The 19,822-nt window shown below is 36.7% G+C and overlaps 8 protein-coding genes across 16 annotated transcripts; 3 read left to right on the top strand and 5 right to left on the bottom strand.

Moving 5' to 3' along the window:
• Positions 1-15: 15 nt before the first annotated feature.
• On the top strand, positions 16-1,724 carry LOC123013033. Of its 3 annotated transcripts, none has more exons than XM_044411330.1 (6): positions 16-94; positions 179-240; positions 291-901; positions 946-1,126; positions 1,175-1,390; positions 1,437-1,724. In XM_044411330.1, the coding sequence occupies exons 2-6, from the start codon at positions 208-210 to the stop codon at positions 1,683-1,685; spliced, it is 1,290 nt and encodes a 429-aa protein (XP_044267265.1). In that variant the 5' UTR covers positions 16-94; positions 179-207; the 3' UTR covers positions 1,686-1,724. The 3 variants fall into 3 exon arrangements, with proteins under 3 accessions (XP_044267265.1, XP_044267266.1, XP_044267264.1); XM_044411331.1 differs by lacking the exon at positions 16-94 and adding an exon at positions 100-134; XM_044411329.1 differs by lacking the exon at positions 16-94 and having other exon boundaries at positions 117-240.
• On the bottom strand, positions 1,687-3,415 carry LOC123013041. Of its 2 annotated transcripts, none has more exons than XM_044411339.1 (3): positions 3,325-3,415; positions 2,963-3,032; positions 1,687-2,256 (listed from the first exon to the last, which is right to left on the bottom strand). In XM_044411339.1, exons 2-3 carry the CDS (start codon positions 3,011-3,013, stop codon positions 2,128-2,130), a joined length of 180 nt encoding a protein of 59 aa, XP_044267274.1. In that variant the 5' UTR covers positions 3,014-3,032; positions 3,325-3,415; the 3' UTR covers positions 1,687-2,127. The 2 variants fall into 2 exon arrangements, with proteins under 2 accessions (XP_044267274.1, XP_044267275.1); XM_044411340.1 differs by lacking the exon at positions 3,325-3,415 and adding an exon at positions 3,107-3,232.
• Positions 3,416-3,636: 221 nt separating this feature from the next.
• On the bottom strand, positions 3,637-4,258 carry LOC123013039 (M-phase phosphoprotein 6). The gene has a single exon (XM_044411337.1). It carries the CDS (start codon positions 4,151-4,153, stop codon positions 3,728-3,730), a length of 426 nt encoding a protein of 141 aa, XP_044267272.1. The 5' UTR covers positions 4,154-4,258; the 3' UTR covers positions 3,637-3,727.
• Positions 4,259-4,313: 55 nt separating this feature from the next.
• On the top strand, positions 4,314-6,004 carry LOC123013034 (serine/threonine-protein phosphatase 2A activator-like). The gene is made up of 5 exons (XM_044411332.1): positions 4,314-4,474; positions 4,521-4,609; positions 4,663-4,869; positions 4,921-5,263; positions 5,314-6,004. Exons 1-5 carry the CDS (start codon positions 4,387-4,389, stop codon positions 5,934-5,936), a joined length of 1,350 nt encoding a protein of 449 aa, XP_044267267.1. The 5' UTR covers positions 4,314-4,386; the 3' UTR covers positions 5,937-6,004.
• Positions 6,005-6,745: 741 nt separating this feature from the next.
• On the bottom strand, positions 6,746-9,178 carry LOC123013032 (probable serine incorporator). 4 transcript variants are annotated; one of them, XM_044411325.1, is made up of 8 exons: positions 9,019-9,178; positions 8,615-8,967; positions 8,267-8,561; positions 8,035-8,218; positions 7,787-7,987; positions 7,329-7,367; positions 7,015-7,180; positions 6,746-6,961 (listed from the first exon to the last, which is right to left on the bottom strand). In XM_044411325.1, the coding sequence occupies exons 1-8, from the start codon at positions 9,052-9,054 to the stop codon at positions 6,829-6,831; spliced, it is 1,407 nt and encodes a 468-aa protein (XP_044267260.1). In that variant the 5' UTR covers positions 9,055-9,178; the 3' UTR covers positions 6,746-6,828. The 4 variants fall into 4 exon arrangements, with proteins under 4 accessions (XP_044267260.1, XP_044267261.1, XP_044267262.1 ...); XM_044411326.1 differs by having other exon boundaries at positions 7,015-7,162; XM_044411327.1 differs by lacking the exon at positions 7,329-7,367.
• Positions 9,179-9,350: 172 nt separating this feature from the next.
• LOC123013040 (ER membrane protein complex subunit 5) lies at positions 9,351-9,961 on the top strand. The gene is made up of 3 exons (XM_044411338.1): positions 9,351-9,511; positions 9,563-9,615; positions 9,667-9,961. Exons 1-3 carry the CDS (start codon positions 9,430-9,432, stop codon positions 9,871-9,873), a joined length of 342 nt encoding a protein of 113 aa, XP_044267273.1. The 5' UTR covers positions 9,351-9,429; the 3' UTR covers positions 9,874-9,961.
• Positions 9,870-11,315, bottom strand: LOC123013037 (mitochondrial uncoupling protein Bmcp). The gene is made up of 6 exons (XM_044411334.1): positions 11,042-11,315; positions 10,845-10,992; positions 10,514-10,790; positions 10,349-10,467; positions 10,236-10,296; positions 9,870-10,184 (listed from the first exon to the last, which is right to left on the bottom strand). Exons 1-6 carry the CDS (start codon positions 11,124-11,126, stop codon positions 9,975-9,977), a joined length of 900 nt encoding a protein of 299 aa, XP_044267269.1. The 5' UTR covers positions 11,127-11,315; the 3' UTR covers positions 9,870-9,974.
• A 586-nt stretch (positions 11,316-11,901) lies between these two features.
• Positions 11,902-18,354, bottom strand: LOC123013120 (choline-phosphate cytidylyltransferase B-like). 3 transcript variants are annotated; one of them, XM_044411469.1, is made up of 4 exons: positions 17,902-18,354; positions 17,674-17,777; positions 13,870-14,095; positions 11,902-13,438 (listed from the first exon to the last, which is right to left on the bottom strand). In XM_044411469.1, exons 1-4 carry the CDS (start codon positions 17,906-17,908, stop codon positions 12,657-12,659), a joined length of 1,119 nt encoding a protein of 372 aa, XP_044267404.1. In that variant the 5' UTR covers positions 17,909-18,354; the 3' UTR covers positions 11,902-12,656. The 3 variants fall into 3 exon arrangements, with proteins under 3 accessions (XP_044267404.1, XP_044267405.1, XP_044267406.1); XM_044411471.1 differs by lacking the exons at positions 11,902-13,438; positions 13,870-14,095 and adding exons at positions 14,338-15,083; positions 15,175-15,400 and having other exon boundaries at positions 17,902-18,353; XM_044411470.1 differs by lacking the exons at positions 17,674-17,777; positions 17,902-18,354 and adding an exon at positions 14,203-14,259.
• Between the last annotated feature and the right edge of the window lie 1,468 nt (positions 18,355-19,822).

Below are 19,822 nucleotides of genomic sequence, written 5' to 3'. Positions count from 1 at the left end.
GGGCAAAGCGATTAATTCTCACTTATTTTCCAACCGATTATTTAACGTAAACACCAGTCTAGTGGTGCATTTTTTCGTCCAATATGTTTTGCGTGTACGTATAGTTTTTGTATTTTTTTGCCACTCGCTGATAAGTTCCTCAAAATGGCCCACACAAATGTTACCGTTGTGTTTACAGATTTGGAGGTGAGGGAAAATGAGCAAAAAATGGCCGAAGAATCGTGTTTATCGACGAGTCTGGTAACACCGCTCAGAGGTAATAAACCCCAAATCGCTACGGATTCTTGCAGGAACACCGCGAGTACCCCTTCGCGGAGCAGAGCCGCCAATCGAGCGTCACTGCGGTCCTCAACTACTGCAAAAGCAAAATTTTGAATCCTTATCTCCGCGTTTTGAGCCTCGTGGGCTTGAGACCTCTCATCTCCTACCAACTCGAGTCGTGTTTCTGCTTCCAGTTCGTCAATTCGGTGTACACAATCCAACTGATTGTTCTACTAATCTTGGGGTATTTGTTGCAATACATGGCATGCTTTCGCCGAGATAGAGGCTTCTGTTTTAAGCTCGTCAACAATCCATACTTGATCCAAATCGAGGATGTTAAACAAATCTACGAACAAATATGCCATGCACCCCTTTTATTCTCATTTATTATCCCAAGTGTCTTACATCTGATCGGCTATATTCACGCCGTTTTGGTCATACGACACTCCGATGACGATCAATTGCCTGTTTTAATGGAGCGAGTTTTCCTCTCCAGCAACAGCCAAAGCAATCAAAGAAAACTCGTGAGAACTCTGTGGACCTTCGTGACCTTGACTGGTATATGGATGAGCTTATCACTTATCACAGTTGTGTGTATGATGGCCAATGGTACTATCAATTTCAAATGGTTGGAAAACATGTAAGTAAAATGATCACATTCGGCCACCTAATACAAATTTCAAGGCCAGAGGGAGTTACAGTGGGGCTCAAAATCCTATTAGTGGTTTGTATTTTATGGCACGATGTCGTTCAAGCCACCATTATTTCAAACTATTGCCTGCAAACCCAACTCTTGACCACATATTTGCAATGCCTTCAAGAGAAATTACTGCAACAACTTGTGCAACCTCTGGAGTGGATCAGAGTAAAATGATCAAATATTTTTGGTGAATTGTTAAAGTCAATGTTTCAGCACATCGAAACGTTTAAAAAAATGCTACGTTTCGTCAACAACGAACTGGCGCCTTCAGTGTGCGTTTTCACGTTTATCAATCTAGCGTGTGCGATTTCAGGCATCTTGTGGTTTTTTGATTATGATAATGTTGATAAGGAGACGGTTCCGATCGGGGGGATAAGCACCCTCAATGTGATTCTATGGCTTTTACTCGCTTTGGCCCCCTTTATGCAGGTATAAAAACGCTGTTAAAAATTTCCCAAAATGATTTTATTTCAAGGCTTCCCGATTATCGAACGAATGTGACATTTTACGCAACGCCGGTCAAGAAGTTCGGACGCGGCCTTTCGTCCACCAAGACACTCCTCGCCACGACCTCGATTCTATCCTTTTGTATACAGCGAGTCTAAAGTTGAGGGCTAAACTATTTTCAGTGCCAATAACTGGCCGATATCTGTGTTTGTTTTTCATGTTAGTGGGAATAGTGATTTTGGTTTTGGGCCAATGTCATTATTTCACTTCGAATTGAACTGTTTTAATCTATTTAATAAATCATTTTTATCAGCAACATTCGTCTAGTAATATCCGCTTGAAGGGTAACAAATCACAAATTTACACATTTACTACAATTATATTCACAAACTCGCCCTAATTATAACTACAAACTATGCATGCAAATAATTGCACAATAAATTTGAAAATTGAGATAATGGAAGATGCACACCTATACGAATCTCAATTTTAAAAAATTTTTTCTCAACAAGTTGGCAACACGAATGTAAAAAAATTAAATAAAAAAACATTCAACTTGCTCCTGTTGGCAAGTTTATGGTGAAAATAAATTTAAAATAGTATCGTTTAAAGGTGTAAATAGGTATCATCTGATATTTGCACATGATTTAAATGCTCTGAAAACTATGTCCAATCATTTGTAGCGTAGAAAGGGAAAAAATCAGGCAGTTTCATACATCTTAACGGCGTTTAGGTCTGGCCAATAGTTGCTTCAAACTGAAAGTTGAAACTCCGACTCCGAGGGAAGCTAAGAGAAATGCTGTCGGAAATACTAACTTATCAGTCTCTCGTCGAGCAACCGGAACATTCTGAAACAATAATATCATTGCAACGTATTTTGCTGGAAAAAGTACAATTTTAAATTTAGAGTTGTTTATTTCGAACGTACAATGATTATTTAAGGAACTAAGAGAATACCAATTGTAATACAATCGTTGGCAAAGTCCAAACTGTTTTAATTAAACCGCTTAAAATAAACGAGATAGGTCAAGTCCATTAACGTTTTATAAGAAAATTGTGGAACAAATTACTCATAAGTCATAACACAAGAAAAATTCTTATTATTGTTATCACAATTGTAAATTCTTCACTTTGAACTTTGAGCGTTCATTCATTATTGTAAAAAAGCCAGACAAAATGCGTAATCACTAGTAATTAGACAGAAAGATTGATTAGTTGATTACACAATGAATAATCTCGAAAAAATTCAAATGTTGCGCCAAAATAAATTTTGAGTTGGCTGTGACGAATTGACGTGTTTCAGGCCATAATCACAAAATTAAAACAATTTCTCAATCAATTGCTACGATTTTTAATTAATGAATAAATGCAATCTGGTAGCCCACATTGCCAATAAATATTTCTAAAATTAAATTACAATTATTCGATATTTAAATGGGGTTGTATCTGTCAATCATGCCAACTATTACGGCTTTCGTGTACTTGAATAAAAATAATTTTTAAAATAGGAAGTAAAAAATGTGGTTTTGTGGATAATAGTTAAGAACTTCTTACCTGTGCTATGGTCAGACGAAGGGCGAGAAACCGCGCGTGTGATAATTGCATTTCAAACAGCCCCAATCGCCTGCAACAAAACAAAAATCTCACTTATGTTAAAATAAAAATATGGTTTCAAAAACGTGCCACGACCTTCATTACCTTGACTGACTCTCTTGTGGACTCGCAAAAACCTTCTCAATCTGAATAAATTAAAATTAGAAACTTATATAACCTCACCAGCGATATTTCCAACTACGTCAGTCAATGTTAATGTACCGATTTCGCGGCATAAAAATCTCAATTATGAACTCAGAAAATGTGGACTTTATATTTAAATTTGTTTACTATTGATGAAAAAAATGGATTATTGAACTCACCAATTCAACACGAGCGCAGATTTGATAAGAAAGAACGAAGGAACTGCGCAAGCGTCAAAGCGCGAACTTTGAATGAGGGGGAAAATAAGTGAAAATTATGACTCGTGCCTGCTTGTATTTTTGAATTAAATGATAAAACGAGTAAATTCCCAAAGTAAACAGATAAAATATACACAAATTTATCGGCTGATAACATTGTTATGAATATACATTTACGCAGAATTATGAGTTATGAATGTTATGATTAAAACCATCCGCTAATAGGGTGATTTGCATACGATTTGCAATCTAAAAATACAAAACTAGCACAGATAAGATAAATGAATTAAATTTATTAAAAAAGTCGTTATACAATTTAATCGTAATATAGAAATAAACGGTTAATAATTTGCAACTGGGCTAATTAAAAATCTTCAGATGGCTTTATAAATTTCCGTTTATTTTTGTTTTTCTTTCCACTAAATTTATTTGCCATTRTGTTAACTAAAGTGGAATATTCTTGAGCCATTTGGACGTCAGTAATATCAGTTTCTTTCCGTTTCTCCACTTCTTGTTTTTTCCTTGTAAAATCATTGGACATTAGTTTCTCTATTTCTGGATTCATGCCACCAAAAGATAACCGGCCTTCAATTAAATTTCTACAGTTGAAGATACTAGTTTCTGTAAAAACTATATTCCCGCTTTTCTTCATTTCGTCGGTGATCTCATTGAAATACATGGCTTTGCCCTCGGCATCTTCCTGCTCTTTGAGCACCCTCTCTTTTGTCCTTTTCATAAATTTCATATCCAAGATTGTCTTGGATAATTGAACAGGTTTTGGCTCTTCCATAATTTACAGATAAACTACTTTGTTTTGTAAAAAATACCTGCTTTTTATAAATGTAAAATATTAATTTGTTAGGTTAGAAAATGTTCTAAACTTGAAACTGTCATTATGACGTTTATCAATTACTTATTTGGGCGACTACATTTTCGGTCGTATGCACCACACCAGTCAAAAGTGTCAAATTATTTCTAACATTGGAAGGTTATGTGTTTGCATTTAATAATAAACAAATAAAAATGAACAGAACGGTGATGTCCGAGTCTTTCGCCGTGATAGGGCCGACCGGGCCCCGGGGCCGTTCAGTGGCCTCTGTCGCCGCCACAGGTACTCCTGTCACGCCTTTTTGCCCCATTTCACCGGCTTTTTCCAGTGGGTCAAGATCACGTCTTCGAAGTCCCCACAAAACTAGTCAAAACACCGGCAGATATGAAAATCTGGGAGAAATCCGAGGCCTATTTTGTACAATTCATCTTTCCGTCTTTAACCCCAGTCTAACAAATTTCATTCCATAGGAATTTTTGGGGTTTATTCTGGCCATAAATGAAGCAGTTAAAGGCAAAAGTAATTCGCGAGGTAGCGAAAATCTCTCAACGGAAGTCCAGAAAGTAATTGAGTTGTTAGATAAACTTGATACCAAAGTTGATGAGACGCCTCCAATCCAACAACCCCAGAGATTTGGAAATGTGGCGTTTAGGACTTGGCACCAAAGAATGCGAGATGTGGGGGCCACGCGTTAAATATTTTCAGTTCTGATAAGTGGATCTTTTCAGGATACGCTCATTTTGATGCAGGATGTGCTTCCAACTGAATTGAATGCTGCCATCCCTGAAATCGTTTCATATTTGGTGGAATCCTTTGGGAATTCAACACGGATTGATTATGGGACGGGGCACGAAATATCATTTATCATGTTTCTGTGTTCTTTGTATAAAATCGGGTTTTTGAAACCCCATGATAAGACGGCAACAGGTTGTGCCATTTTTACCCGATATTTGGATTTGGCGCGAAAATTGCAAAAGACCTACCGTATGGAACCTGCCGGAAGCCACGGCGTTTGGAGCCTCGATGACTACCAGTTTGTTCCATTTATTTGGGGTAGTTCTCAGTTATTTGGTAAAAAATTTTAATTTGCTATTTTTGCTCTAACTTATGTTTTTATTTAGCCCATCCAATCATTGAACCATCTGGTTTTTTGGTCCCCCAAATTTTGAACCAATTCGGAGACGACTTTATGTTTCTCACTTGCATCCAATACATAAATTCGGTGAAGAGTGGCCCCTTTGCCGAGCACTCGAATCAGCTTTGGAGCATAAGCGGGGTTTCATCTTGGACAAAAATCAACGGGGGGCTGATTAAAATGTACAAAGCAGAAGTTTTGAGTAAATTTCCGGTAGTGCAACATATCGTTTTTGGGTCTTTGTTTACACTCAGACCCATGGAAAACGCGACTGGGATGATGGCGGCTAAAACTAGCATGGTACCGCCCCCAGTGCCGTTCCCCACTAGGTCATCGTCTACGCTTGGCTCCAAGGAAAGAGAGTCGAATGAGTCGATCAGAAGTGGAAGTATTATTAGTCCGTTGGATCAAAAAGAGAACGACTCGGTCGTTTCCAGTAAAGGGGGGTCAGTGCAAAGTTCTATTAAAGGGTCACAAATTACCGATCAAGGGTCAATTGGTTCGGCCCCCAGTGTAGAATTGTCCAAAGTATCGGCGGAAAGTGGTGTAGCAGCGGAGGAAAAATCTGTGGGGAGCCACTCCCAAGGAGACAACGAAGGGGCAGATTAAATTGTATTTATTTCAAAGCTTCTTAAATTATAACATTAAAATGTCTGAATAAAGAACAATAAATGTCACATTTTCCATATAATTTCGATAGGCGTTAAAAGGCACAAGTTGGTTTTTGGCCCTTTTCGAAAAAAAATCGGGATACAATGCGTAATGTAGCGTCTAAAACAACAGTTCATTTTACTTAAGACAAAAAATCAACTTATTTTTATTAGCAATAAATTAAAAATTAATAAGTTCACAACACAGCTTCCCACATCTCCGAATTCCATTTTTCGACGAAACTGTTCCGTTATTCCCCACATATGTCACTACATCCTCTTCTATACTCCCAGCCAAACAAACATTTCCTTTATTTCCAATATAAACGACGCTGCCTCTACCACTGGCAACTTCTACTTTTGAATTATTTCCAACAACTTTAATCCCCCCTAAATTATCTTTGATTTTAATTTCACAGTTGTTTCCAACAATTAAAAACTCTCTCTTTTGACTCCCCGCAAGAGTCAAAGTCATGTTATTTCCGATGTATTTCAAAGGTAATGACACAACCATCGCTGGAGAAATTTTTAAACCAACTGACGCGGATTGGATAATGGGCGGACTTTTAGACTGTGAGTTGGGGAACCACAATGTTTTGCAAATTATTTACTCGGTTATGACATCAATCAGCGCGATATCAGGATAATTGGAAGGTACAATAGTGGGAGAAAAAAATTCCGCTTTTTTGTTGAACACAAAAACATAATATTTTTAAAAACGACTATACGATTACAATTTGTGATAAATACAAGTTTCTACTACTAATCTCAACACTAGATAAATGTTTATGTATTATTAATTATTACAATCAAACTCGCTTAATATCACAAGAAAAAAATACAGACAAGATTTAATTAAATTCGCGATCTGGTAAAGCGATGGGAGCTATCAGAGACCATCCGTATAAAATCATACACAACCAGCTTGAAATTACTTTTATCCACATTGAAGCGGAATTGGCTTTACTCAGACTTGAGTTTGGTCTAAAACACGGTTTATCCAAAATTTGGAAAAAAAAAATCGAAAAAATACTCACTTGTACCAATTAGTAAGAGTCATCATGACATACAGTGTAGCCAAAGCAAACATAATATGGAAGAAACTCCAAGAATAAGCAACCGTCTCTTCCTCATTATCCCATACCTTCTTCTCACCTTTTTCACCCCCGTCTCCGTCATCTCTACCTGCGATAGGGATATAGCCTTCAATACAAAAACCTCCCATAGTTAAAAAAAAGGAAAGAAACGGGCAAGTAAAAAAGAGCAAGACGGATAAAACCGGCAACAATAAACATAGCATTATGGTGTCTGTTTTACTCAACTAGCCACACAACAGAAAATTATGTCGTACCTTCGTTTTCAACGAGGTTGTCCGAGCCGCTGCCCCTAACTGCACAAAAATGAAAATTTATTAATAAAATATTAAAACAGGGCTGATCACTTCCGCATGTGAAATGTCTGATACAACTTCAGAATATATAATTTTCCATATAGTTACCAAAGCCAATTTCATTAAAATTTTCAACTTTATGGATTTTCCCATTACTCCAAGGCCAGAAAATGTCTTTTTAATACATAAATAGTTAAATGTTTTGACTTAAGTTCTCCTAGGAGTGTCAGTCTTATATGAAAATGACTCAACCTGTAGGTTCAAAGTGAGCCCACAACAGGCCCTCTCTCTCAAACACTGACCTGAGCGGCAAGTGGTCACCCCTACCTTAAATTTACTTCGTAGTACAAGCAAAAACAACGCACTACATAATGCTATGAAAAAAAAAAAGAAATTTTTTTGTTAGTGTCCTAACTTACCGGCGCCGTTATCTTTGACTAGCATCTTCTCTGACATTGTTATTTTTGATGATTGACTGGCCGAACGCAACGACGAATATAAGACGCAACACATCCAGACGACTAACCCGACGATTCCCTCGCCATCGAAAGTCATCTCATTGTCTTTTTTTGGGGTGCCGGCACCCACAATGCCCAAAAGACCGGGATTGCAACTGGATTCTATCACAAAATAATTACTTTTTATTTAGAGGATTTTTACGAAATACCTGGTGAATTTGAAACTGCCGACCATGTAAGATATGTCACATATAAAGAAACAACTGACGATTGGAGAAGACCCGACCTTGGCAATTTCTCTTGAACGGCCGGTAAAATCGATACCACACTTATGACAACTGATAAAATCAAGTTGATGGAAATAAAGAATTTGTTCAGGTCGCAACCATCAGACTGGAAAAATTACAACTATTTCGTGCCAGACACAGACAAAATACTTACTTTTGTGAAAAATACAAACAGGAGAACAACTCCAGTGATGGTCAAGGCGTAATTCAGGAAAGTTATCGCAAGAAGGGCAAAATACCACCCCTTCGATTCGGTCTCCTCGTAATTACCAACCCATGACTCGGCCCAAGAGTGCGCAAAATCAACAATCAAAATTAATTGAATCACAATAAATAGAAAACCACCAATCATCCCGAAATACATCCAAGTGTCACCAAACGATCCTTCGGGGATGAAAAATGCCCCGATTATCCCACCAATCACAACTAAATATTTCAACCCCCAAAAACTGTAATCAAAGATTGGTTTCCCTCAGCTGTAAAACAATTCTCGGGGGCTTACCCGTTCTGGATGCCACTTCTTGGATCACGTGACGACTTGACACCAATCATCATTAGCGCCATCAAGACAAAGAAACAAGTCAGAATGAAACAAATTCGATAAACTGCGAGATATCCAACGGCCTGGTCGCAATTAATTGAGACGGAAGTCGGAAGGTAATTGTTCGTGCTGTTTGAACAAAACGGGACCTTTCGCAGGGCGTCCTGCAGACCAGGGGCCAGCATGACACAGGCGGTTATAGTTCCCAGGAGTAGCATTAAAGCGTACATGATCCTAGAAGAAGTTGAATTGCGACATGAAGGGCATGCTGAACAGCACAAAGAGCAAGCAGTGCTCCCGCAACAACAGGCCAACTAAAAATCAATTTGTAAGAGAGGATTGGGTATAAACAGCGGAAATCAAACCTGAGCAGCCGAGCACAGACCTAGAACCGCACCCATGATGCACAAACTTGAATTAAATTGCGATTTTTAATCTGTTTTGACGAATAAAGTGCGATGATCTTTGTTTTTCTTTACAATCTCTTGTTGACATTTGAGTGACACTAGGGTAATTGCAACTGGCGCTAGATTTGAACTTTTGGGTCTAAACTGTACCAAATGGCTGATTTATGAAATTTATAAATAATTTATTAGTCATAACACTAGAATTTTAAATAAGAAGACAATTTTTATAAACCAAAAAATTACCATAACATCCAAATTGTTAATAATAATTCATAAAACTGGTGCCAACGTAATAAAATTACAAGATATAAAAAACCCTATTCAACTGTGGTAATTTTTAATCGAATAATTTAAATTAAATTAATAGAAATGCCAGCGACCTTTTTGCATCGATTCGTTTTAAGTGTTGGTTTCTTATCATTGTTTCACTCGGCGTATTCGGCAGCTCAACGTGAGTATTTTTTTTTATAAAAATTGACATAACCTCAAATTGTAATTTTAGATCGTTCGTATTTACGTTTAAATGAGTTGGATTTTTCGCATTTGCCGCTCGATGTACGTAATTAATGTGTTTTAAATAATATCATTACGTTGTGCAACTTTCAGATTATAATCCAGGCTTTAATTAGCCTTTTTGTTATCATGTATGGCGTAATGAACGTCGCGGGTGATTTCAAAGAAATAAAAGCCTCAGCCGAGCTGGAAAACAAGTCTTGGGAGACTTTCCGTAACATTCCTTCATTTTACACATTCAGTCATCGCGGCAAGTACCTCGCTGTCTCCCATCAGACGGGAAATAAAAAACACAATTGATTGTAATTATTTATTTGAAATACTTTTGTAGCGTGCATTTGTACATTTAAAAATAAATAATGCCTTTAGTCTTAATACTTAAAAGAAATGCTGATGTGTTTTTAATACAATTTCTTCAACTGTTCATAAGTTATGAAGAAAATTATATTCCACGGTCCCATTCTGAATAGAGTAGGGACGAATCCTTTGTAAAATGCCCAAAACCCTTCGTTTTTGAATGTTTGGTAAAAACAGTTGGCGGTGCTTGTGTAAATGTGGGCGGGTAAGAGATCACCACTTGTTTTTAATTTTCTTTGGTTCATTAACCTGGTCTGGGGTTGAAAAAAATTAGTAAAAGCTGAGCTTTCGTTACAATTACTTACTCTCACTACATCTATTGGAGTTGAAGCTATCGCGCTTCCCAAACTGGCAAAAAGACTAGACCTAAAATATTTTTTTTCAATTATTATAACCACAAGCTAAAAAATATACTTACATAAAATGATTTGCAATATTATCACCAAATGTGTTAATAAGCCGACTTTTGCAAAAATCGTATACTGGCAATTCAACTGCGGCAATCACTGCAGCTCTTTGGGCGGTAGGGCTGACCCCCTTGAAAAACAATTTATTTCGAAATTGTAAACATTCGAAAACTTACTTTCCACAATCCTGAGATTCCTTCATGAGTGTAAACGTCCTTGAAGCAGTCAATCAGGCCAACATTGGCTTGAATCCCCTGAACTTGCATCCGGACTTTAATAACATCAGTGGGGGTGGCGATGGCACTCGACACAGCCCCCGCTATCACAGCACAGCATAAATTAACGGTGACACTCTCTCTCCCATTATATTCAACTATTATCTGCTTAAGAGAATAGTAAGTACCAAACTTAATAGTTCCATAAGTGGCTTGTCGCAGCACCGCAGGCCAAATACTGCAAAACATCACTTTATTTTCCTATAGATTCAGTCGAATCTCGGGGAATTACCCAGAATACAACCCCGCGAAGCCTTCGTGTTTCCCGATTTTCAACAAACAGTCCACCATGCCCCTGTACTTGAGTGTGGCATGATTCTTATCCAACGTTTGACCCTGAATCTGCAACCTGGTCTTCGAGGTGTCGATGGGGAACGTTCCTATGAGTCAATCGGTCACATTTTTTAGGTTAGGTTTGAGGCAACTCACCGAACTCTGCAACACACGATGCGAGGCCGCCGTACACAAAAGGTCGCCAATCTCTCTTAGACATGCCACTCTTGCCACCCACCATTGATTTTTCGGCTTTTCACAATAAAAAATGTGCGAAATTGAGACAAGGCCGCGTATTTTTAGGTTAAGTTTGAGTGACAGCGCGAGCAGCAAAGGCGAGCAAGAACGCTGAAGATATGCACGGCCAGTGGCGTGTCTGAATATTTATTTCAGTGGGTTTTATGCGATAAAAAACACGTGACGCGTTTGAAGTTTATCGCCGGGGTGTCCTTCTTGCGTAATAAAAATAAAAAATTGCCACTGCTGGTGGTAATTATAATTAATGATGTTTTTACATTTGTTGAACAAAAATGTAATGTTCTGGGATAAATAAATTGCTTATCGCAAATTATTCTGATAAGGAGAAACCAGGAGAATTTCTGTAATTTATCTTGCATATTGCAAATTGGCAACGTCGCCAGGAATTAAAGAAAAAAAAGTGCCAAATGTGCGTTTAAACAAAAAATGTTAAATATTGTAAAGCGCAAATGTATATTAACACTATCTTAGAATTCCAGAGATGCATTTTATTTTTTTAAGGTCAAATGTGTGATGATGACTGTGTTCCGCGTTGCCAGATTGTTTCAAATTTGAAATTCTAAAATAAGTAATAATAAAAATAACTCTTTCATTGTTTAATTTCGTACATTACCATAAATAAATTCTTATCTAAAATTACTGTCCTAAACTCCTAAATAGTAAAATTGCAGTGAATGTCACAAAAACATTGAAAAATGCAAACATTTTTTTTTTTGAGTGGCCAGTTTTCAAATGGGGGTCAAATATACAACGGAAACTTCGTAACCAAAAAACTTTATTGATAAAATATACATACAGACTTGGCGAATATTTCATTACATAAATTTATGTATCAACAAAATCCAATTTCGATTGCTTTAGCTTTGGTGTGTATTCAAAAATTCGCAAACAATGTTCAAAACGTGCTAACTTTATGCCAGAGCATAATTTTGATTTTTCCTAACACAGCTTTGGCTTAGTTATTTTCATGTTATCATCACTAAAATACTATAAAACAAAGTGCTTGTAAATAGTCTACAAAAATAGGATCATATTTGTAGATCACATCCAGGTCTAGTTTATGACAATTATTAACAGATAATAAAGCTGTTATCAGTTCTGCAGTACATGTCGTAATCACACTTGTGGAGAAAATATTAACCCTATTCTTATCACTTGACAATTAATACTCAATTCTAATATCAGAGAACGTCTAACGATGAGTTTAACACTAGAATAACCCCCGAAATACGTATAAAATACAGCTAAATAAAAAAATGTTTACAGTGTGAATGCGCATATTATTTTGGCAAAGATTTCATAAGTTTGTTTTCAATGCAAATAAGCGGGACTCATCATTATTCTAAATAAAATTACTTGTCGCAATCACGATGGTAATTTCTTGTCGTAATTTAATGGACGGTGACGCAAACTACGACAAAAAATTGGCACAAACAATAAATAACACGTAAATAAATAATAATATAATAAATCGTGGTACATTTACACAAAATTTGAACAATATAAACCAAAATTACTCTTTCACTCCATTTTCCACCGGAAAAAACTCATCCTCATCACTATAATCTTCACTCAAATATTTGGTCCTAGCTGACGATGAGGACGACGGCGATTCATATCGGGCGTTTTTCCTCGGGGGGATCCCTTCCTCACCGAAATCGCACACTCCATTCGTGGGGGAGGCTGGTGGTATGGGCGAGCTCGGGGGACTCAACGCATTCATAATCTTCCCTTTAGACTCATTCCAAATATTCGTCAGTCTCTCCCTCCCGAACAACAAGAGGAAATTCTCAATAAACTCCCTCGACTTCTCCTCCCACTTGGCGATCATATCGTCCTTCCTCTCCCCTATCGTATCAATCACCCTCTTACCCTTATCCTTCAGCTCATGCATTTTATTCTGGAGGCGAATTTTCTTCTCACTGAGATAGGAAATATTAAGGTCTTTGGCCGAGTAGCCCCTCGCCAGGTTCCTTCGCACGTAGATATCGTAATCTCGGACTATCCGAGCGACAATATCCGACGTGGAGACTCCTTCGGTGCGCTCTGTCGCTACAAACATCCCCTTAGCTTTCCAAGGGGCGTAGATGTCGTTGCTGTCGTCGGTGCCATACGGCAGGTCATCGTGGGCGATGAAATCGATCTTATGCTTCAACATGTACGCCTCGTCCACCTCCCAGGGGGCGTCCCGGACCACTTCGTCCACGTAACGGCAGTGGCGCACCGCCTCGTAGCGCTCTGCCTCGTTCATCACAGTGCGCCCCTTCTGACTATGCGTCAGGTTGTCGTTACACACTGAAAACATAATCTGCAATGGATTTCACACACCAAAAACTGGTCTCAAAGTTTGAGACCACTCATGATGCTATCAACAGCTTGATGGTTATGCAACCAACAAATCAAAATGAATGGATTTATTTCTGTGAYTAAGTTATAAAAAAATGTAATCAAAGTGCTGTCTTATCTCTTAATATGTCAGAATTCAGAGACCGTCAAGTACATTTTRCGGAAATGCTGTAATCATCAGTTCCAAATGAAATCCCTCATTATATTTCATCGTTTCCATCGCGCCACCATAATGCTCCAATCGCGTTTAAGCTTGATAAAAATTCAAATTTTTATTAACGATACAGTGTGTTCCAAAACTTCAAGTTTTATTTCACGCCAAAACCACCGTCCGTTCTTGATTTTTCTTACCCCACGTTTATCTAAAACATGATAATTACCTCCCACGATGAGGTAGACGTTGGGAAACACATTTTTGGCTTGCAGAAGCTGTCTCGCATGTCCTTGATGAAACAGGTCGTAGATTCCGTCAGCGTAAACCCGCACCGGCCTCGGCGCCTTGCCACTGTACGCCATTTCGTAGGTGATCCTTTGCGAATAATCGCACAATTCTCGGATTCGGATCGCTTCCGACTCATCGCTGAACGGTGCCGGTCTACAAATCGACTGTAACAGAAAAAAAAACGAATTTCACAACCCAAATTCTTCCATCACTATAAATAGCACATGCCGACTAATTCGAATGTATCTGACACGAGATAAGAATTTGTGACCTTTTCTAACACTAATGAAGATTTCCTTGGCATTGAGGCACCGTCTCGATCACAGACACTTGATAAATTTGACGATACGACTGTACTTATAGCCGTAGGCTAATTCAACAATTGCTTGGCCAATAAAAACCGCAATGTGTTACTTAACGTTTATTAAAATTAATACAACAAACCAACAGTAAGTACAATAAAAAATAAAGTATAAAAAATGTACTATAATTAAAACACGCGCCGGATTTTGCGCGGCGGACTAGAATCGTCTTCGTCATCGGTCCCCGAACAGGGAGTTCCCGGAGGAGTTAAAGCTCGCAAAAACTTCCCTTTAGACTCCTTCCAAATTCGCATCGGCCTCTTAAAAAAATACTCCAAAAAACTATCGATAACCTCCCTGGACTCGTCCTTCCACTTCATTATTATATCATCGGTTCTTTCCCCGATTGTATCAATCAAATTTTTGCCTTTATCCTTCAATTCGTCCATTTTATTTTGCAATTTCAGAGTCTTTTCTTTAATATAACCGACATTCAGATCTTTAGCTGAATACCCTCTTGCTAAATTCCTCCTGACATAAATATCATAATCCCTGACGATCCTTGCAACAATATCTGACGTCGATACACCTTCAGTTCTTTCAGTTGCTAAAAACATTCCTCGTTTTTTCAATTCCCCGTATGTATCGTCGGTATTTTCCGACTCGTACGGTATATCGTCATGGGCCACGAAATCGATTTTATTATTCTCGAGAAATTCATCAGTGTATTCCCATGGTGCGTCCCGCAAAACCTCATCAACATATCTACAGTGCCTCACGGCGTTATACCTCTCATCTTCGGTCATCACAGTCCTGCCTTTCAATTCGCGGAGCATTGTATCATTAGAAACTAGAAAAAAATAGCAAAATTGGAAAGTCACAATCGTTAATTAAACGGCGATTGTCAATAATAACAATCACCGTTCTCGGTCGGTTAGTACCTCCTACGATCAGATAAACATTCGGAAAGGCCTGTTTGGCCTGCATGAGCACTTTGGCATGTCCTTGATGAAACAGATCAAACGCTCCATCGGCGTAGACTCGGACAGGCCGTGGGGTGTTGCCACTTTTCGCCATTTCGAGTGTTATTTTAATGTTGTAATCGCATTCTTCGCGAATTTTTGTCGGTTCGGGGTCTTCGCTAAAAGGTGCGGCTGTGCAGAACGCCTACAAATTAAAACTATCCAATCAAATTGCACGAATAACAACGCAAATTTTCTAATGCTACGACTTGTGCTACGTTGGTACGAAGTGCCACTAGCTACACGTATACTTACAGTTTTCGTACTGTTTTTTGGTATGAAATGCCACTAGCAACACGTATACTTAGTTTCCGTACTGTTTTAAGTATCTTTTAAACTTTGTTTTTAACCACACGATAAAAGACGGTGCCCATATCACCTGAGGAAAAACTTAGAAAATCAATTTTTTTTTTACGAAAACGTGACGATTTTCATCAACGAAAAATTATGTAATTTGAGATATTTTTCTGTGCGTGTGCAATGAGGTTCATAAAGAATTTACGTTCGCGTGTCTAATTAGAAAATTCGCTTTCTTCGGAATTATTTTAGAAAATACAAAAATAAGTCATGCGTTGACTTTTATTTTACTTGTCTCTTGTCTAAATATAGATTTATTTACACCTTAGTGGTGAAATAAGGGTTAAAAATAAATCTGATCTTCCACGAAATGAAACTTTCAGGAATCAATAAGTTGACAAAAGTATTTGTTGTTGACTGAAACCACCAATAAATAATTTATTAGAGGCCGTGCGAATCATTAAAGGTCTTCAAATTTTTCCACTAATTTCATCGACAAGCTTACAAATAAGAATTACGTTAAATGACCATGGAGGCAAAAAAAACGGCTTTGAAACTATAATTTTAAGTACTACCAGGAAACTGAAATTAAGTTTATCAAAAAGTAAACGACCATAACCCAAGAAACAATACAAAATTACTTGTTTTTAAGCTATTGTCTCACATGTTGCGATTACGATTTTTTTTCAAAGCAGAATAAACGAGTTGTGCTTTAATTATTAAGAAAGTTTATTAAATTAAATTATCTGACCTAATTTTAAATTAAGAAATACACTTTACTTTGAATTTTGTACATTTTTGTCAAAAATTAATTATGTCTTAAAGTTGAAATTAATGAAACGAAAATTATGTTCCTTTTTACAGCCTCCACATATTTTTTTTACACACAAGTACTTATTGTAAGTATACATAAAAAATCGTAACTTTAGCTATCTTTGTAACCTACATTCTTTTATTACTCTCACATGCAAACTGTAATTTCGTGAAAGTAACCTTGCGATTTAATGACACATATTTCACAAATCGAGACGATTAACAAAATGGAATTCCTTACCGAAATAGATCAATAATTCATATCTAACGATTTTGTTTTGTTACTGAATAATTCAAAGTACCTACTTACTAATATAAACAAATGTAATTTAAACGCTATCTCAAGAAAATAACTTATAGTCAACAAGTTTCAATATTATCATTAGAATTTTACCGGAATTGGATAAGTTTTCTTTTTTCGCGACCATGTACCTTTTAGTACAGAAACAAAATAAATCAAAAAGTCACATTTTATTTCCAACAGATAGTCTTATTTTTAGCTTTTCCCCTATTGATTCATCATAACAAATTACAGGAATTTATTTTTAAAAACACATCAGAGATAAACCCAGCTGAACTTTAATTCAAGTTTTTCTCTAGAATCGAGGGTAAAGGAAAAAGATTATCTTTTATAAAGTAAATATGTCGAAAGAACATATTTCTCCTCATTTCGCGGTAGAAACTTCCATATCAGCGCAGCATAAAAAAATAAAACGTGTGGGACTTTGAGAGTTTAAAAACCACAGATATTGAAAAAGCCATTAGATAATGCATTCATTGCATATCAGCTGATTTGTCAAGGTTCAAAATTATCATTCTATTGTGATATAAATAATTCAACCAATTGCCCACTTTTTCTAAATGAATAGGAAAGTACCAATAGTTACAAAAACTTGTGGAAATTTTGATTTACATAACCATAGTTAACATTACAAGGGACTTCCGGCTTCCAATAAAGAATGCAACAATAAATAATTTTAAAATTAAAGCAAGAATGAGTCAACTTAAACTAAATTGTTGTAATTTACAATGATTGTTGGATAATCACTCATTATTAAGAGGCGACATTGTTTATGCTACCTACGTGTACTACACAATTTTTATCATGGAATAGTAAATTTTTACAAGATAAGGACACTCCTCTAAAAAGTTACCTAGTGCACAAGCCTTTCAGCTGATAACAATTGATGTTTTTCCGATTTCGCGATTATTTCAGTTCTTTAACGTTCTAAATATAAAATTGGGGTATTTATAGTCGGGGTCAAAATCGGCCTAACCTTAGAATACCTGAAAAAAATCTCTACTTACGTTGGTCAGATTTTGGACATGGTTGGTGGCGACATTGTCTTCCGACCGACTTCTGGTCCTTTTCCTCGACATAATTAAATTTTGTGTGGCTGATTCATGTAAATCTGCAACGAAACATAACCTCAATAGTGCCCCACCTCGTCCAAATTTCCCAGCAATCGCCCAATCCCAAGAATGCAAAAAGTACCGGATTTATGCAAAATGTGTCCCCAAGGACACCATCCTTACCCAACATCGAACTGTGCACAGAAAATGCCAAAAAGCTGAAATTTTTGACACGTAGCGAAATTTGGCAAACGTCAAAAATCAAAGACAAAACAGCATCACTAGGTCACTTGATTGTTGACACAACGGTACTTTCGCGAAGTTTTTTCCTGACTTTTCACTCGTTCACTCGCTCCACGCTCGAATTTCGTCGCGGAATAAGTGCTCGAAGCCACGAAACTTATTTAAGTAGCGACGGTACAGCTGGGAGATACTAACGCAACAAATCGCACCACCGATAACAACAGTTATGCCAAGCGAAATTCGACACGATTTCCGGGACAAAAGCGCTTCTTTAACACTTTTAACGCAACATTTCAACACGAAATTGGCATTTATCTGTTTTTATTGATTTTTCAAATTTGGACGCGTCGAGCCGCAAGAGGCGCCATACGTCTCACGTGACCATTGACGTAGAATCGTATGATCCAGTTCATTATTCCGGACAGGACTTTGAAGTTTCGTTATTAAAAATATCACAAGTGGGAAATATAATAATAACAAACCGTGAAAAGACGGTCATTAAAGTGATAATATGATTAATGAACCCTTATMATGCAATTGCTTTTTTATTCTATTTTGATATGTAGGCAACCAACAATACAAGACTGATGTTTGGATTGTCTGTACATTTAATTGTATTTTTTATTGAGTTGGTCATTTTTTTCTTAACAATGATAATCAATTAAGAGGTGAGTGCAAATTATCTATTGTTTGGTTCTTATTTTATCAACCTACTATTTTTTATTATTAGGGTATTGTTTCTTCTAATGGAACGTTGAACGTAGGAATTTTTTATAGCATTGTTATTATTAATTATTATCAATAATAATTGATAAAACTGCTTTGAAATAGGTCTGAGTGATAATCGTGTAAGTACATTGTATTTAAATGTTTTTTACGTTTTACGCATTTGTTATTATTGTTTTTTTATACAGGTGTTTCACATAATTTTACGAGGCCTATGCCTGGAAGATGCAATCAGTAATGCATATTCTGATACGAACTCTATTACAAATTTTGAAAAATTGGATAATCTTTTCTAGTTTGTTCACCCTTTCAAAAATTACAACATTTTTAGTTAGTTAGTGATTAAGATAGATAAACTACAATCCTATTCATGCCGTCTCTTAATGGAACAAATGATAATTGTTTCTGAAAAACTGCAGTTTATGACTATTAATGAAACAATAATTAGTTTGACAACTATTGTCATGGGTTTCCAAAAATTAAATAATTAAATGCGTATTTTTTGTATCTAGTGTCTTGTGAATTTTGTATATTTGGGTGCGTACATTAGGCGCAAGCCTCGTAAAATTGTGTGAAACACCCTGTATACTATTGGGTTATTCATAAATATGAAGCAATATTTGAACCTCAAAAATGACGTATAAAATGATATTAATTAAAAATAATAACTCGTGTCCGATCTCTAATGATAAGAATTTTACAGCCCTGGGAATGTGGGTAACGAAATTTTTTTTTTGTAATAACTTTGAAACCATTTGACCAAATATTATAAAATTTGGAATAGTTACATGCGAGAACATACCCTTTAGGCTAGTAATTACGAAAAACGGATGCATCTACTCAATTTCCGGTTTCAGCAGTTGCAGGTTACATTTTCTGTGTTTTTCCCTTTTTGGCCTCTTAATACTAATTTTTTACTTTCCTTATCCTATAAGGAATGTATTGTAATCGGCTGAAGTTTGACCTACCTATATTTTTAGATTTCTGTATTCTGAACACTTTGTATTTTTAAGGGTTTTACCTGTTTTTAAAGAGCAAATGTTTCAAAAATTCTGTCCTATTTGTAAGGTGGTTTTTAAAAAGTAACATTTTCATTCGCCCGATTTTAAAGCATAATAAAAAGCCTCCAGAATCA

This window comes from Tribolium madens, unplaced genomic scaffold, assembly GCF_015345945.1.
Source record: "Tribolium madens isolate multiple individuals breed KSU strain unplaced genomic scaffold, Tmad_KSU_1.1 Scaffold_96;HRSCAF=242;Tcas5.2_LG5, whole genome shotgun sequence".
Lineage (NCBI taxonomy): Eukaryota > Metazoa > Arthropoda > Insecta > Coleoptera > Tenebrionidae > Tribolium > Tribolium madens.
Note: the sequence above shows the minus strand (reverse complement) of the source record. Positions and strands in the feature narration are given on the sequence as shown.

Bases quoted from the DNA above. Each gene is read 5' to 3' on its own strand.
- LOC123013040 (XM_044411338.1), top strand. From the start codon at position 9,430: ATGCCAGCGACCTTTTTGCATCGATTCGTTTTAAGTGTTGGTTTCTTA. The intron at 9,512-9,562 runs GTGAGTATTTTT...TTGTAATTTTAG, and splicing joins GGCGTATTCGGCAGCTCAAC to ATCGTTCGTATTTACGTTTA. The intron at 9,616-9,666 runs GTACGTAATTAA...TGCAACTTTCAG, and splicing joins TTTCGCATTTGCCGCTCGAT to ATTATAATCCAGGCTTTAAT.
- LOC123013033 (XM_044411329.1), top strand. From the start codon at position 145: ATGGCCCACACAAATGTTACCGTTGTGTTTACAGATTTGGAGGTGAGG. The intron at 241-290 runs GTAACACCGCTC...GGATTCTTGCAG, and splicing joins CGTGTTTATCGACGAGTCTG to GAACACCGCGAGTACCCCTT. The intron at 1,391-1,436 runs GTATAAAAACGC...TTTTATTTCAAG, and splicing joins CTTTGGCCCCCTTTATGCAG to GCTTCCCGATTATCGAACGA.
- LOC123013120 (XM_044411469.1), bottom strand. The intron at 14,096-17,673 runs GTAAGTAGAGAT...TTTCTGTTACAG, and splicing joins ATGTCCAAAATCTGACCAAC to TCGATTTGTAGACCGGCACC. The intron at 13,439-13,869 runs GTAATTATCATG...TTATGTTTTCAG, and splicing joins CGTCTACCTCATCGTGGGAG to TGTGTAACGACAACCTGACG.
- LOC123013037 (XM_044411334.1), bottom strand. From the start codon at position 11,126: ATGGTGGGTGGCAAGAGTGGCATGTCTAAGAGAGATTGGCGACCTTTT. The intron at 10,468-10,513 runs GTAAGTTTTCGA...TTGTTTTTCAAG, and splicing joins GAATCTCAGGATTGTGGAAA to GGGGTCAGCCCTACCGCCCA. The intron at 10,185-10,235 runs GTAAGTAATTGT...TTTCAACCCCAG, and splicing joins CTCCAATAGATGTAGTGAGA to ACCAGGTTAATGAACCAAAG.
- LOC123013034 (XM_044411332.1), top strand. From the start codon at position 4,387: ATGAACAGAACGGTGATGTCCGAGTCTTTCGCCGTGATAGGGCCGACC. The intron at 4,870-4,920 runs GTGGGGGCCACG...GGATCTTTTCAG, and splicing joins GGCACCAAAGAATGCGAGAT to GATACGCTCATTTTGATGCA. The intron at 5,264-5,313 runs GTAAAAAATTTT...GTTTTTATTTAG, and splicing joins GGGTAGTTCTCAGTTATTTG to CCCATCCAATCATTGAACCA.
- LOC123013032 (XM_044411325.1), bottom strand. From the start codon at position 9,054: ATGGGTGCGGTTCTAGGTCTGTGCTCGGCTGCTCAG. The intron at 7,988-8,034 runs GTATTTCGTAAA...ATTTTGTGATAG, and splicing joins GGCAGTTTCAAATTCACCAG to AATCCAGTTGCAATCCCGGT. The intron at 6,962-7,014 runs GTGAGTATTTTT...ACCGTGTTTTAG, and splicing joins ACTCTTACTAATTGGTACAA to ACCAAACTCAAGTCTGAGTA.
- LOC123013041 (XM_044411339.1), bottom strand. From the start codon at position 3,013: ATGCAATTATCACACGCGCGGTTTCTCGCCCTTCGTCTGACCATAGCA. The intron at 2,257-2,962 runs GTAAGAAGTTCT...TTATTGTTTCAG, and splicing joins TTCGTCTGACCATAGCACAG to AATGTTCCGGTTGCTCGACG.